This window comes from Protopterus annectens, chromosome 6.part0, assembly GCF_019279795.1.
Source record: "Protopterus annectens isolate FY-2018-M chromosome 6.part0, PAN1.0, whole genome shotgun sequence".
Classification (NCBI taxonomy): Eukaryota; Metazoa; Chordata; order Ceratodontiformes; family Protopteridae; genus Protopterus; species Protopterus annectens.
Window position 1 is genome coordinate 1,547,424,674 of NC_056737.1, and position 13,789 is coordinate 1,547,438,462.

At 40.7% G+C, this 13,789-nt stretch overlaps 1 protein-coding gene across 1 annotated transcript in view; it reads left to right on the top strand.

Annotated features, from left to right (window-relative positions):
* The window catches only part of LOC122804000 (extended synaptotagmin-3-like), a 1,677,117-nt gene that overhangs the window by 937,658 nt on the left and 725,670 nt on the right, over positions 1–13,789 (top strand). The window contains exon 9 of the mRNA XM_044073681.1: positions 355–447. Coding sequence (XP_043929616.1) covers positions 355–447 — 93 coding nt within the window. The remainder of the gene's footprint in view (positions 1–354; positions 448–13,789) is intronic.

Below are 13,789 nucleotides of genomic sequence, written 5' to 3' on the forward strand. Positions count from 1 at the left end.
ATTATTTAGAAATAAAATTTCCTGTCAGAAGTATATGTAGTAGCAGAGCAGAAGAAAAGTGCTGCTATCCTAGTCTCATCCTGGCCATGGCCCTCCAGAAATCTCTTCTGAAATGATTGCACACATCCATCATATTGTTGGCCTTTGAAAGAGCAGCATATATCCCCATTCCTAGATACATTTACTTCAATGCTGGTTGCATTTCTAGAAATGACTAAGCATCCCTCTTCATGTTTGTATTGTAATAATTAAGCAGTATTGCTCTTTGAAAATCAGTGTAATATATTTATCTGCAGATTTATGGCTCTAAAATGTATTAATTTAAGTATCTGCTTATTTCCATCCCTTTAACAGTGGTTTCCACTAAATGATGTAAAAAGTGGAGCAGTGCATCTGAGGTTGGAGTGGCTTTCCCTAACCACTAACAAAGAGAACTTAAGAAGTGAGGTAAGGTCTGAATTTATTTACTCGTTGTGGTAATAAAGAAGTTGTTGCTGTTATCACAAGTTCTGTTGCTATTTTGTATTTATGTGTGTGTGTGTGTTATATATATATATATATATATATATATATATATATATATATATATATATATATATATATATATATATATTTTTTTTTTTTTGCATTTTTCTAAAAAGATCAGGCTTCAGGCTAGGGTTAGACTCATAGTGAACCCGACTTTATTCATACAGTCTTGCATGAAGTATATCCAAATGTGTTTGTTTTATACTTTGTTAACCTAGATGTTCACCATTCTCCTGCCTGTGTGATACTCTTGGATTATCTGCCGTAGTAACCTAGTACTAGCCAGCATTCAAAAGCTCAGACTCCCCTTCCCTCACTTCATATGACAGCTGATTGGCTGAGTATACCCTGAGAGGAAGCCTTCAGTTGTCACGAGAGGTAAGTGTTAAGTCTTTTTTTCTGCCATCTAAAGAGGATAGCCTTCTGACTCTTCACAGGATGCAGTGTTGATTTTTTTCCAACTTACTCCTCAGGTAACCCCCATTTGGGTACCCCTTCCACTCATATTATTAGATTTATTCTTCTCTCCCACTTTTGTGTTAATATATATTTATTCTTATATTTTATTTCTGCCAGTGTTTACCCCCTCTTGCCCTTCCTTCTATTCCTCCTTTCACCTGACTCTCAACCCTGCAGAGGGCTGCAAATAGTCACAGACAAATGCATTCTGAGAACAATTCAGAGAGGATACACTTGTCAGTGGATAGAAAATCCCTCCCCTTTAGGGGAATTCCCCCAGGCCTGACAGACTAGGCAGAGCTGTTTCCTCCAGTACTCCATCACATGGTAGAAGCAGGGGACATAGAGCCAGTGTCTGTGAAAAGCAAAGGATGTTTACTCCAGAATCTTTCTGGGACCACAAAATCAGCACTGCTGCAGAGGTATCCTAGATATGTCCTTTCTAAACACTTTGGTACAAGTTCTGAAATTCAAAATCCTCACCTTACACTTGGTCCTAACATTGCCCTCAGACATGTGTTTCATGGTGACTGTAGATTTCATGCTTATCATATTCCTATTGCTCTTAATTTCAGGAAATTTTTGAGATTTGCTGTATCTGGCTTGCATCATCAGTTTCCTGCATTACCCTTTAGGCTATCGACTGCGCCTCAAGTGTTTTCAAAGTGTCTGGCCTCAACGGTTGCCTTTTGTAGAATCCTAGACATGCACATTTTTCATTGTTTAGATGACTTGCTGATTTGTGCATGTTCTTTATCCTAATGCTTGGAGTCCTTAGACAGTCGCATAAGTCCTTTCCCTCCAGGGCTTCACACTGAACCTGCAGAAGTCCTTCCTCACACCCTCTCAACAAATTGTTTTCCTGGGGTGTTGGATAGACACACAGTGAAATGGATGGTTTTCCTGCCAAAATGCAAAATTCTGACTTGTCCAGGCATTTTCTTGGATTTCTCACTTGCAAACAAGACCTCAGCAAGAGAGTTTCACAAAGTTCTAGGCCTCATGGCATCAATGATCCTCATGATACCACTAGTCGTAATACACTTGAGAGAAACTGAATGAGACTTGAAGAATTGTTGGACCCAGCACCTTCATCTTTGAATTTCCAGGTACTGGTACTAGGATTTGTAAAACAGGAACTGCAGTGGTAGAGAGATCAAATTTCTCTGAATCCAGGACTCCCTTTCTGTTTTCATAACCCAGTTGAGTCTGTCTAGATGGACTCTTCAGATTTACGTGGGGAGCAGTGACCATGTAAGTTCAAGTGCAAGGCTTGTGCGGTCAAAGCGCATACACATAGAAAAGGTGTTGGGAATGATTCATGCCTTAAAAATTCTTCAGCACTTATGGACTCCTTATCTTCTTCTAGTGGTCACTGACAACAGTACCATGATGTGGCACCTGAGAAAGCAAGGGGGTACAAGGTCATACCTTTTTGCTGATTTTCAATAATAGCATGGGAACTGGCTCTACAGCATTCTTTCAGAGCAAAACGGAGTAACAGATGGACTTAAGCATATCCTGGACAGACCCTCAAGAGAAGAAAGTCCATGTAGAGGTCTTAAAGGACTTGATCCAAATGTGGGGATCACCACAAGTAGATATGTTTGCCTCCTTTAAAAACTGACATCTAAAAAAAAAATTCTGTTTGACAACTTTGCCGCCATGCTTGGAAGACATGCTCTATCATTTCCATGGTCTGGAATGTTCCTGTATGCATTTCCACCTTTTCCAAGGATTCCAAAGGTAATTCTAAAGAATCAGAAATAATTACCAAAGATTGTTGTGGTAACCCCCTTTTTGTCCAGGCAAAGTTGGTTCTCTGTTCTAATGGTATTGGCCAAGAGCAGTTACTACAAGCTTTCTCACTGACTGGAAGTGGTCATTCAGCATCAGGGAGCAAATGGTAAATTCCATCTTAAAACAGTTGCAGCTGACAAAATAGAAGATCTTATTTTTATACCTTTTTGGCATTTGTTCTATGAGGATGTACAACAGGTATTTAAGGAGTCAAGAAAACTTGCAGCTATAAAATTTTATGCTTACAAGTGGGAGAGGTTTTCTAGGTGGTTCCTGGTCAATCGCAGAGCACCCGAAGGAGTTTCAACCCCTCTGATTTTAAAACATTTGTGTGAGCTACTTAGAGATGTTTTGTTAAATGCTTCTGTCAGAATGTATCTTGCAGCCATCTCAGCTTGTCTGCCCATAGATCTCCCTCTCTTGTTTTATTTTTTGTACTCAGTTTATGAAAGGAATGTTGCATGTAAGGGACCGTAGAAAGAAATTGCTTCTCCCTGAGATCTCATCTTTGTTCTAGAAAAATTGACCTTGCCTCCTTCTGAATCTGTCTCTGATTGATCTGCGGTTCATTACTTGGAAGACTGTTTTATTCATTGCTCTAATACCTGCAAGGTGAGTTTCTCTGCTGCAAGCTTGCATGGTGGACAGTGTTGTGTTATGCACTAATCCATCATTCATGCCTGAAGTTGTTTGTGAATTTTCCTTGAATCAAGCCATCAATCTGTCAGTATTCTATCCTGATCCAAAAAGCAAGGGAGAAAAGATTCTACACACCTTGGATGCACACAGGCAGCTGAGGTACTATCTTGAGAGAACAAATCCCTTTAGGAATGCTGAACAGCTGTTTGTCTTTAATATGTGGGATAAGACAAGGTCCACCTGTGCGTAAGCAAACTGTAGCATAATGGTTGTCCTTTGCTGCTGTTTTCTGTTACTCCAGCAATGGTAAATCTCTTCCCAGCAAGGTTAAGGCTTACTTGACTTAAGCCTTATCCTCTTCATAGATTCATAGACTGTAACTAGGCTAAAGACCTAGGGGGGGTCTTAATAAGGATATCCTTCATCTAAATAAAACTTTGAGAGCCAGGCATTTATAAGCTACCTCTGGCCATAAGGGACATGGATGCCAGGCCCGGTGTAAATTTCCTATTCCCCATCCAGTTATCTAGGTTGTCCTTAAACTGGGTAATAGATGAACTCAGCTTCACATGGCTAGAAACCCTGTTCCATAGGAGGGGCAGCCTCTGGGACATATACTTGTCTCTCCAGCATGTTTTGTTTAAGTAACAGACAAAATTAAGGCCCCTAAACCTTGTATTAGTGGTACTATTTGACCTATGAATATGTAGGAGCTTCATAAGTGTGGGGTTTGCAAATGCCTTGTAAAAGCCATAGATCACCCCTTAGCAATCTATAGGAGACTGAGTAGGGGAAAAGGGCTTTAAGGCACTCTGCGTAAGGCAGTCTTGTTACGCCTTGTATCCTGTTAGTATGGAAAATTTGAGGTCACTCTAGTTGCAGTATATTCCTGCTCAGGTACATACCAAAGTAAAATCGTACTCTGACTGGTCTGATAAGGGCAGTGTACAGTGGGAAGATGACCTCTTTGGAATTAGATGCCATGCCCTTATTATAAGTTGCGCAATATCATATTGGAAAGGGATGGATTCTAGAAGCATTCTAGTGGCAGCAACCTGGTCTGATGTTCATACCTTTACAAAGAAATGCAAACTGGATTCTTTTTCAAGGTCCAGAGAAGGCCTTACTAGGACCATTCTCCAGGGGCTTCTGGATGCTTATCCTTCCACCTCCCAGGTAGGGCATGCTTTCTGGATGTACCCAAAATCCCACTGAGGTAGTGGGAATGATGAACATAATATAGTTGTGCAAGTCCTACTTAAAGCATCCACCTGCCACCCCCCAGATTGTGCATAGCTGAAAAAGGTTTCAACCTCTTTGACTCTGTTGTTGTTGGATTTGTATTTTATTTGGTATTATGACTGGCTGCGAATTTACTCTTGATTTACTAATGCTAGATGATTCTGGCTTCAGGTACTTTCCTCTCCATCATGGAAATGAAAAAGCCTGAATGCTCCCTTCCTGTGATAGTTACAGGCTTCCTTCTCAGGATATGCTTAGCCAATCAGCTATCACAGGAAGGGAGAGGGAGGTGTCCAATCTTTTGAAAGCTGGTCAGTATTCACTTAACTTAGCAGATAACCCAAAACAACGAGGAATTTGAACTCCTGCTGTTACAGGTAGGTAGGACTTATGCACTTTTGCCTTGCTGGGCCAGGCCACTTTTCTGCAGGGATCAAAGGAGGAAAAACACTCGTATAATTACAGTAATGATTATATGAATTAATAACAGTCTCTAATAAAGTGTATGCCTTGTATCAACTAAACCACAACTTGCACAGTACAGTACAACACTTGGGTCAGTATGTATACAGCACATGGATGTAAAATTAACTATCCTTGCATAGTTTGTGTTGTAGTTAGGAAGTCCATTTTACTATACAATAGCAAAGCATATTTCTGCAATAGTATCTGCAAGTGGAAGGATCTACTGGAGCCACATCTCTGAGCTGAGGTACCAGACAACTAGAGGTTTCTAAGCTTCCCAAAAATCATGTTGCCTGTTTTTTTTTTTTTTTTTGCTTGATTATACTATTTACTGCACGTTTTATTGCACTCTGCCTATTTAATACTGTTTTTAAATACTGTAAATTAAACGGCACTGTTTGTACTGCATTTGTCTGCCTTACTGTGCATGTTAAGTCATAGTTTATTGCTGTTTTCACTATTTGCAAAGCTTATTTTGCTATTTTCACTGTTTGCAAAGTAACTGTTGCTACTTTTCACTGTTTGCAAAGCATCTATTCTATTTGTTCTGTCTTCCTGCTAAGCAGTGTTTTAAATAGCTAATGTATTTGCTGTTTAAAACATTCTTTAGTGTTTATTTGCTGTTTAAAACATATTTTAGTGTTTCCCACCTAAATTAGTGTAACTAGTATCTGTAGTATAGTCCAGATACAGGTTTGCTGTATTTGGATCTGTTTGTAGTGGCTGTTGTATTCTGAGCACATTTTCCAAGACATCTTTGATTGGAAGGGGCCCTTCTCCACCCACGTGAGAGAAGACTGCTGATTAGAACCCATCTGGTGAAGGATGATTGGTCTAAGGCTTGAAGTAATCTCCTTCATTGGTTGTTTTGAGTTTTTATAAGATTTTAGCTTCTGGTATTTAAGCTGTGTGTTTGAGCAGGTTTCTACTTGTTTAATCTGAGCTGAACTGAGGTGGGTTACCAGCAAAAACTCTGAGCTGAGATACCAGACAAACTAGAAGCTTCTGTGCTTCCCAGAAACCATATTTGTTTGTGTTGTGCAGACCGTGCACTGCCATGCAATTTTGCGCCATAGCCAGACAGATAATTTCAACAATTCTTCCCTTAGCTACAGCTGTAGTACATTAGTATAGTCCTCATCTTTAATACATTTCCAGTCTACGAAGTATTGCTAGCAAGCTGTGACCTATTAAATCACCAGCCAAAAAACGTATCATAAAAACTCATCTATAGAGCACATCCTAGATCAGTCCTGAAAGCACCCCTTTGTGATAACATTTCTTTAAACCTAGCATTATGGACAGTTGGACTACCCCTGTATCTCCTGCCAGCCTGGTTGACTTGGGTCTCCTGAGGCAGTGTAGCAACTGCCATGTGTACATTGACAACATTCTACTAATAACTCACACTTGTACAGAGTGCAAGAGCTGTATCTACACCAAGAATCTTGAATCCCTGCTTTCTCACACTTGAAATAGTAACACAGAACAGGTTGTCAGCTCCTTCCCCACTACTCAGGCACATAGTAACACTACTCATACACACAGTACGCATCCAACACATAAATCTACATATGCGGAGGTTCTCTCAGAAAAATCACCGAAACACCAGAAACTTCTAAAACGCAAGACTGCTACAACTAACACAGTTCTCACAACACCCAAGACACACAGCAACACCAGTGTCTCACCTTCCAAGCCCTTAAGGGATAACACTCAAAAAACAATGTTCATGTCATTGGAGACACCATAGTGAGATACATAGATGTCTCACTCACCAGGTTAGATAAGGAAAAAGTCACGGTCAGCTGCCCGTCTGGTGCCAGGATTCATCAGATCATGCATGCACTCAGGTCTCTAGGCAACAAGTACCATTATGTCTTTGTCGTAGCTCATGTTGGAGTGAACGACCTGAGACGTATTTCACTGGACTATATGAAGAGAGACATGATTGAGCTCTCTGAGTATGTGTCCCAGCAGGTATATGCCTAGCCTGGAGCAGTATATTACCCTCACCTAGAATGATGCCACAGTACAAACAAAAAATTACTGATTTCAATAATTGGCTTAGTTTTTGCTGTCATTCAAAGGGGATCCAGTTTGTCAGCCTGGGATGACATGGTCAACAAACCTCACTGCTTTGCTGGAGTCTGTTTGCACCTGGCACCAGTAGGCTTTTAGCTACTGGCAAAGGCTCTTGCTTCCCCCATAGTGTCTTTTTTAGGCAAGGTCTCGAAAACAAAATTTCCAATATGAAAATTGTCGATCATAACAAAATTAGGGTTATGCTGCTAAATGCTAGAAGTTTAAACCAAAAACTGCACACACTGGAAACAATTCTGTCAGTAGAAGGTGTAGATGTCTTTGCAGTCACAGAAACCTGGTTCAAGGTTTCAGAGTGTAACCCGGCCTTGCAGGCTACAATGCCTTCCACACCCTCAGATCACAAGATGAACATGTGAGAACCAAACGAGGCAGTGTTTCTATCTATTTTGTTGTTTGTCTTAAGGCTTTTCCAGGTTAGGGGTCGCCACAGCGGAACTCCGGTCCGCTAATGATTGGCAGTTGGTTTTTATGGTGTCGAGTTGCCAGCCCGACGCCCAGCCTTCAACGAAGGCACGCCCATTCAAAGCATGTCTTTTGAACGCCCACTCGACCGCGGGGAGGACATGCAGTCTCCACACAGAAGGCATTTCCAACCCAAGCCAAGAATTGAATGGGAGAACCTCTTTTTCTGTCTATATTGGAGATCAATTCACCTCCTGACTTGTTAGACTAGACAACTCCATGGTGTTGCTCCAGGTTCAGATTACTGTGGGTAAGAACCCCATTCAAATCACAGCTAGTTATAGATCCCTGTCAATGAATCATGATGCGCATGAGGTCTGTTTGACCAAACTAGTGTCAATCCAAATATTACCAAACACTCTGGTCATGGGGGATTTCAATTACCCCACCATCAATTGGGAAGCCTATAACTCAGTTGTGCAAACCTTCCTTGACTTTAACTCAAATACCCTGGAACAAATTGTTCAAACCCCAACAGGAACAAAAATATTAGATCTGGTCCATACTAACATGACAAACAGGTGCACCACCAGAACTGTTGGGCCCTCATTAGTTGAAGCTGATCACAAATCAGTAGCCTTTGAACTGGCACTAACACTAGAACTCACAAAGAGTGAAATCGAACTAAAAAACTTCACCAAGGCAAACTATACTCTCCTAGAGGAAAGTGTAAATGCATTCCAAGCCCCACCACCAGCTGGAAGTGGTAACTACACCAAAGCTTACACCGAAACCCTGGGCAATCACTTGTATAAGTGTTTAAACTTGGCTGTTTCAGAAAGAATCAAAGCCAGAGCCCCAAGTACAAACAAGCCACTCTGGTGGACATCAACAAACTTTATAACAAATGTGAAAAGTTGCTGTCTAAGAAAACTTAAGTCAAGGCCACAACAGTGGAGAAGCACCCTCCTCAGATAACATGTCAAATCCTCTGAGGTAACTTTGAGAAAAACCTAGCAGTCACATCCAAGGATAACCATAAGGCCTTTTACAGCTATGTGCGTAGCCTAAAAGGTAGGACCCAAGCATGTGGTGAACTAGTGACTAATGGTATCACACACACTGATCCTAAAGAGATAGCAAACCTGCTAGCCAACAGATTTGGTGAAAATTTAATTCCCCATCCCCTCCAAACTTGTCACAAACCTTGCTCTCAACTCCCCCCACCACCACTTTACATATCCAAAGAGTAGGTCATTAATGCCTTGTCTAAGGCAAAAAACACAGCCTGTATGGGACCAGATGGCATCCCATGCTGTCTTCTAAACAAAGTAAAACATGAGCTAGCATCACAAGTAAGTACCCTGTTCAGTCATAGTCTATCCACAGGCTTTGTTCCTACAGAATGGAGAACAGCAAAAGGTATTCCCCTCCACAAAGGTGGACAATGGCAACCTCCAAACCCTGAATCTGACCCAATTTGACTTTGTCAAGGGCAGATCTTGCCTATTAAATATGATTTCTTTGAAAATATGACCAGGGCCATTGACGAGGGCAAATCTGTGCATACAGCATACCTCGACCATTACCAATAAACTTAGCAAACTGAAAGTAAACTCCTTTGTTGTAAGATGGGAGGCCAACTGGCTCACAAACTGGTCACACACTATCAAAGTGGGTGACTACACATCAACCAGCAGACCTGTCACCAGTGGGGTACCACAAGGATTAGTGCTTAGCCCCCTACTGTTTGGTAAATACTTCTCAGAAGTTCAGGCCAAAGCTAAGGGGCTGTGGCTGACCAAGTTTGCGAACGACTGTAAACTGAGTGCAATTATTGAATCCCCAAATGATGTCAGCATACTTCAGGAGGATCGTACGCAGACCAACAACTGCTTTTAGTCATGGTCTCAAACTGAATGCATAGAAATGCATCATCATTCTCTTCAGTAAAAACAATGTCCTTTCACACTATCAAATTAACAACAGTACTCTATGTATCAGTGAAGTGGTAAGGGATCTGGGATCACAAGTAGACTGATACCTTAACTTTGACAACCACGTGCCTACTGTAGTAAGCAAAGTCTTCTGTTTAGCACACTTGATTAGCAAAGGTATCGCCTCTAGAACAAAAGAGGTTTTAAACCCATCTGTACTCATCGCTTCTCAGGCCCATAATTGAGTATAATATCCCTTTTGGCATGTACTGTACAAAGCACCTGCAAGAGTTTGAGAGACCTCAGAGGTTTCTAACAAAGTTGATCAAGGGACGCCATTGCGTGCCTTACACAGACCAACTAAAGTCCCTGTCACTGTATTATGTATCGTATAGATTTCTTAGGGGCGACTTGTGCCTGGCTTACAGAGCAATCTCCGATCCATACCTAATGAATCTGCTGCACATCTGTAAATCAAACCGGACGAGTGCTACTCATTCCACAGACCTAAATATGTCCTGCGACTTGAGTAGGACATGCTGGATGGACAGATTTGTCTCCTAGCAACTGCCACATATTTGGAATAGGCTGCCAATTCATGTGAAGCAGAGCACCTCTGACACTGTTCAAAAGGAACCTGGATGAGTGGATGGGGCACCATAAATTCTTACCAGGGATAGGGCCCACAACCCTCCTTACATGGACAGTCATTACTGAATGCAGTCCTGGGTATTGACCAGAGTACCTATGGTATTACATTGGGATGAAATGACTAGGCTTAAAATTACCTTCTGGTCGATAGTCTAGTAAATTTATATGATCTTATGAAAGGAAAAGGTAGTAGTATACATTTTTGGCAGTTCTGGATAGTGTGTCTACCTGATCCTGAAGTTTCATAGACTGAAACTGTTTTTTACATGGTTTAACAAAACTAGTAAGGCTGATTTCAATAGATTCTTGAAGCCAAGGTTGTAGGGTTTCATCCCTTCCACCACTGTTTACTTGTTTGACTCTGAGCAAGTCCTTTGTCCAGACTATGCCCCTAATTTGCCCCTGAAAAGGGACAGTTGTGCAAAGTGGGCTTACCTGATTACGAATGTATGAAAATGCAATATAGTATCTCCATAACCACAAAGAAAATAACATTTACTTCTCTACTGGTTTTCTGTTGATCAACAGTTCTGCAAAAGTCACAGGTGTGCAGAACATTGTAGTACTATGCACCTAATTACTAGTAGTCATTTCTTTATCACCATAGCATGGTAACCACAGGGAGATTAATAATAAAATTGTATTTAACTCATTAACACGTATGTGCTGTGGAAAGTTGCACCTCTAGCAGCCTGACACATTATTAAACTTAAAAAGTGTAAGATAAACAAATGTTAAGTATTCTGTGAACAGCAGATATTAAGACAGTACAAATAGCAATATTATCAGGAAAAAGTTTTTATTTACAGTGTTAACAGTCAGTGCATTTATAGTTTTCCATAAATGTTATAATATGTTATAATCACACAAAACCAAAATGATATTTTTTGATACACTTTCTCAAACACATTATCATAGCTTGGAAACTGTGCAACCTAGGCACGTATTGTTAGAACATTTTGTTAAACAGGCATAATCCTTCATATGACAAGAAATTCCTGTACAAGTGCATGCTTATTGAGATATTTACGGAAATATGAAAACATAAACATGAAAAGTAAAAGGAAGAACTATTGCCTGAAAGTGTACCAATTGTTGTCCTCAGTATTGTGGATGTCTGTTTTCCTGCTTTGCGAATTATTGCCTTGTGTATGTCTACACTGTGCTGCTGTTAACTACTGTTGTTCTGCATTACTTTATGCATAGGTGTAAACACTGCTGTGTTCTTAGCTAGCTATGTGTGTAAGACACTCGCACAATGGAAATTAATGCTAGGTATACTGTCTCTGCCTACCTGTATAATTTTTTTTCTCTCTACCCATGGTATTTTTGTCTCTCGCTCTCTTCCTGAATTACTTGCTCATAACTAATCTCCCTCCTCTCTGTTTTTATAGCCCTAGTAGATTTTTCCCTACGGTTTTCTCCTAGCCACAGTACAGGCAATACAGGTTTGAGGACCTTAACAGATACCCTGCAACTCTAACTATCTGTCTGGAAGCCACCATTTTAAGCTTAAAATAATACCACTGAAGTATGTATCCCAGTAAATAACTACTACATAAGCTAATCTTTTAATTAATGCTAGACTTTATAAGCACAACAAGAATTTACAGTGTTTTTTTTTGCTAGTCACCACGAAAAGCAGACGCCAGCAGCTCCTATACTTTCTCTTTGGTTACCCACTATCCTCATACTGTTTCTGTGTATATTCTCCTGTTCTGCACTTTACCCTTCCCTGAATTCATTTCTAGCCTCACTAATAATTGCCTTTCTTAGTGCACCTGCCATATTTTACTGTCTTCAGACTCTTACATATTAATGTTTTTTTTTTGTTTTGCTCTGCTTTTAGCTGCTAGTAATACCTATCTCTCCCCCTGCAAAGCCCCTCTCTATTGTAGCGTATTTTAACCATACAGCACGGGTTTCCTTCAAGTAAATCTGCTTGTCTAGCTTGAGGCCAGTGTCTTACTTCTGCTCATATTTTATTTCTTTTTATTTTATTTCTGGTGACTATACCTTTAGAAACTTTATATCCTTGTCTCTCAAACTAGTTTTTCACTATCTTTTCTGATTGTTTCTATGACTTCATCTTGACCAGGGTGCTAGCCCCACTCCGTTCGCCCTCGCTACGCTCAGGCTCACTTTGCTCCTCTACCCTACCCCCATTCCCACCCACCCCATTACAATTACCTTTATACCTAACTATCCCTCCCCTTCCTGCCACACTAGCCACTACAATTCCACTTCCTGCCTATTGCCACAACCACCTTACTAATCTGTCAATCTTGTCAACACCACTTCATCTATACCACTTTCTCTCTACCTACTCTCTGACCATATTTTATTCCAACATGTATTATTTTCTAGTATCTTCTACACTACTCCTTATTCTCTCTATCTCCACCTCTTATCACTCCAATCTTTCTGACCCACTCCTATGTTCACCAACGTCACATTCATACAACATATATCCAACTACTTCATCTTTTACTATCTCCCCTAGTCTCTTTACTACCTCTGTCTCAAGTCTTTATAAACTATCCACAATACAGGTTTTTAAACCTTCCCACAAAGCTAAGTCAAAACTATACAAACTCCATGTAGCATCTACTACACACTCTCTCCTCACTAAAAACCTACTTTGTTTTGGAGATATCCATCCCAACCCTGGCCCCTCTTCTCTCCTCAAAACTACCTCTACACTGCCCCCATCTTACTCCTCTAACAGTCACCAACCTCAGTCACAACAATCATCTCCATCCAAAGACTTAACTATTTACTCACTAAATATTCAGAGTCGAGCAAATAGTCACTGAGCTGCACTCATGGATAGCTCTCAGTACCCCTCACATCCTCTCCCTATCTGAAACCTGACTCAAGCCACAAATCTCAAATAGTGAAATACTCCCACCAGGTTATAATATCTTCCGATCTGATAGACCTGTTAAAAAAGGTGGTGGCGTAGCCATCCTCTACTCAAACATGCTTAACCTCTCACCATACCCTTCTTCAATTCCTGACTTCCTCCCAGCTGAAATCATCATCCTTAACTGCCATCTGAATTCCCACAAAAAACTTGCAATTGCCTCTATCTGCCTTTCTCCTGGTAACAAGCTGCCCGTTCTTGAAAACATCCTATCCTGGTTCTCCCACAACATACCATATGAGACACTTATCCTTGGTGATGTCAACATTGATTGGTCCAAACTCACAACTGACTCACCCCAACTCAGTATCCACCTACACGGCTTCCACCAACTTATAACATCTCCCACTCGCTTCCATAAAAATTCCACTTCCAGCTCCATCATAGACTGGATCCTTACCAATTCCCCCCACCAATACTACAATCCCACCACCTTACCTGACTCCCTCAGCGATCATCTCCCTACCACCATCTTAAGACACTAGTCCCATATTCCTAAACCCCACCTTATCAAAGACTGTCAAAAACTGTTGACTTTCAATTCATCTCACTTTAACTAAATTCTCCACAACATAGATTAGTCCATTCCAAAACACCTCCCCCTAAACAATGCTGTAAGCACTTTCAATAGCAT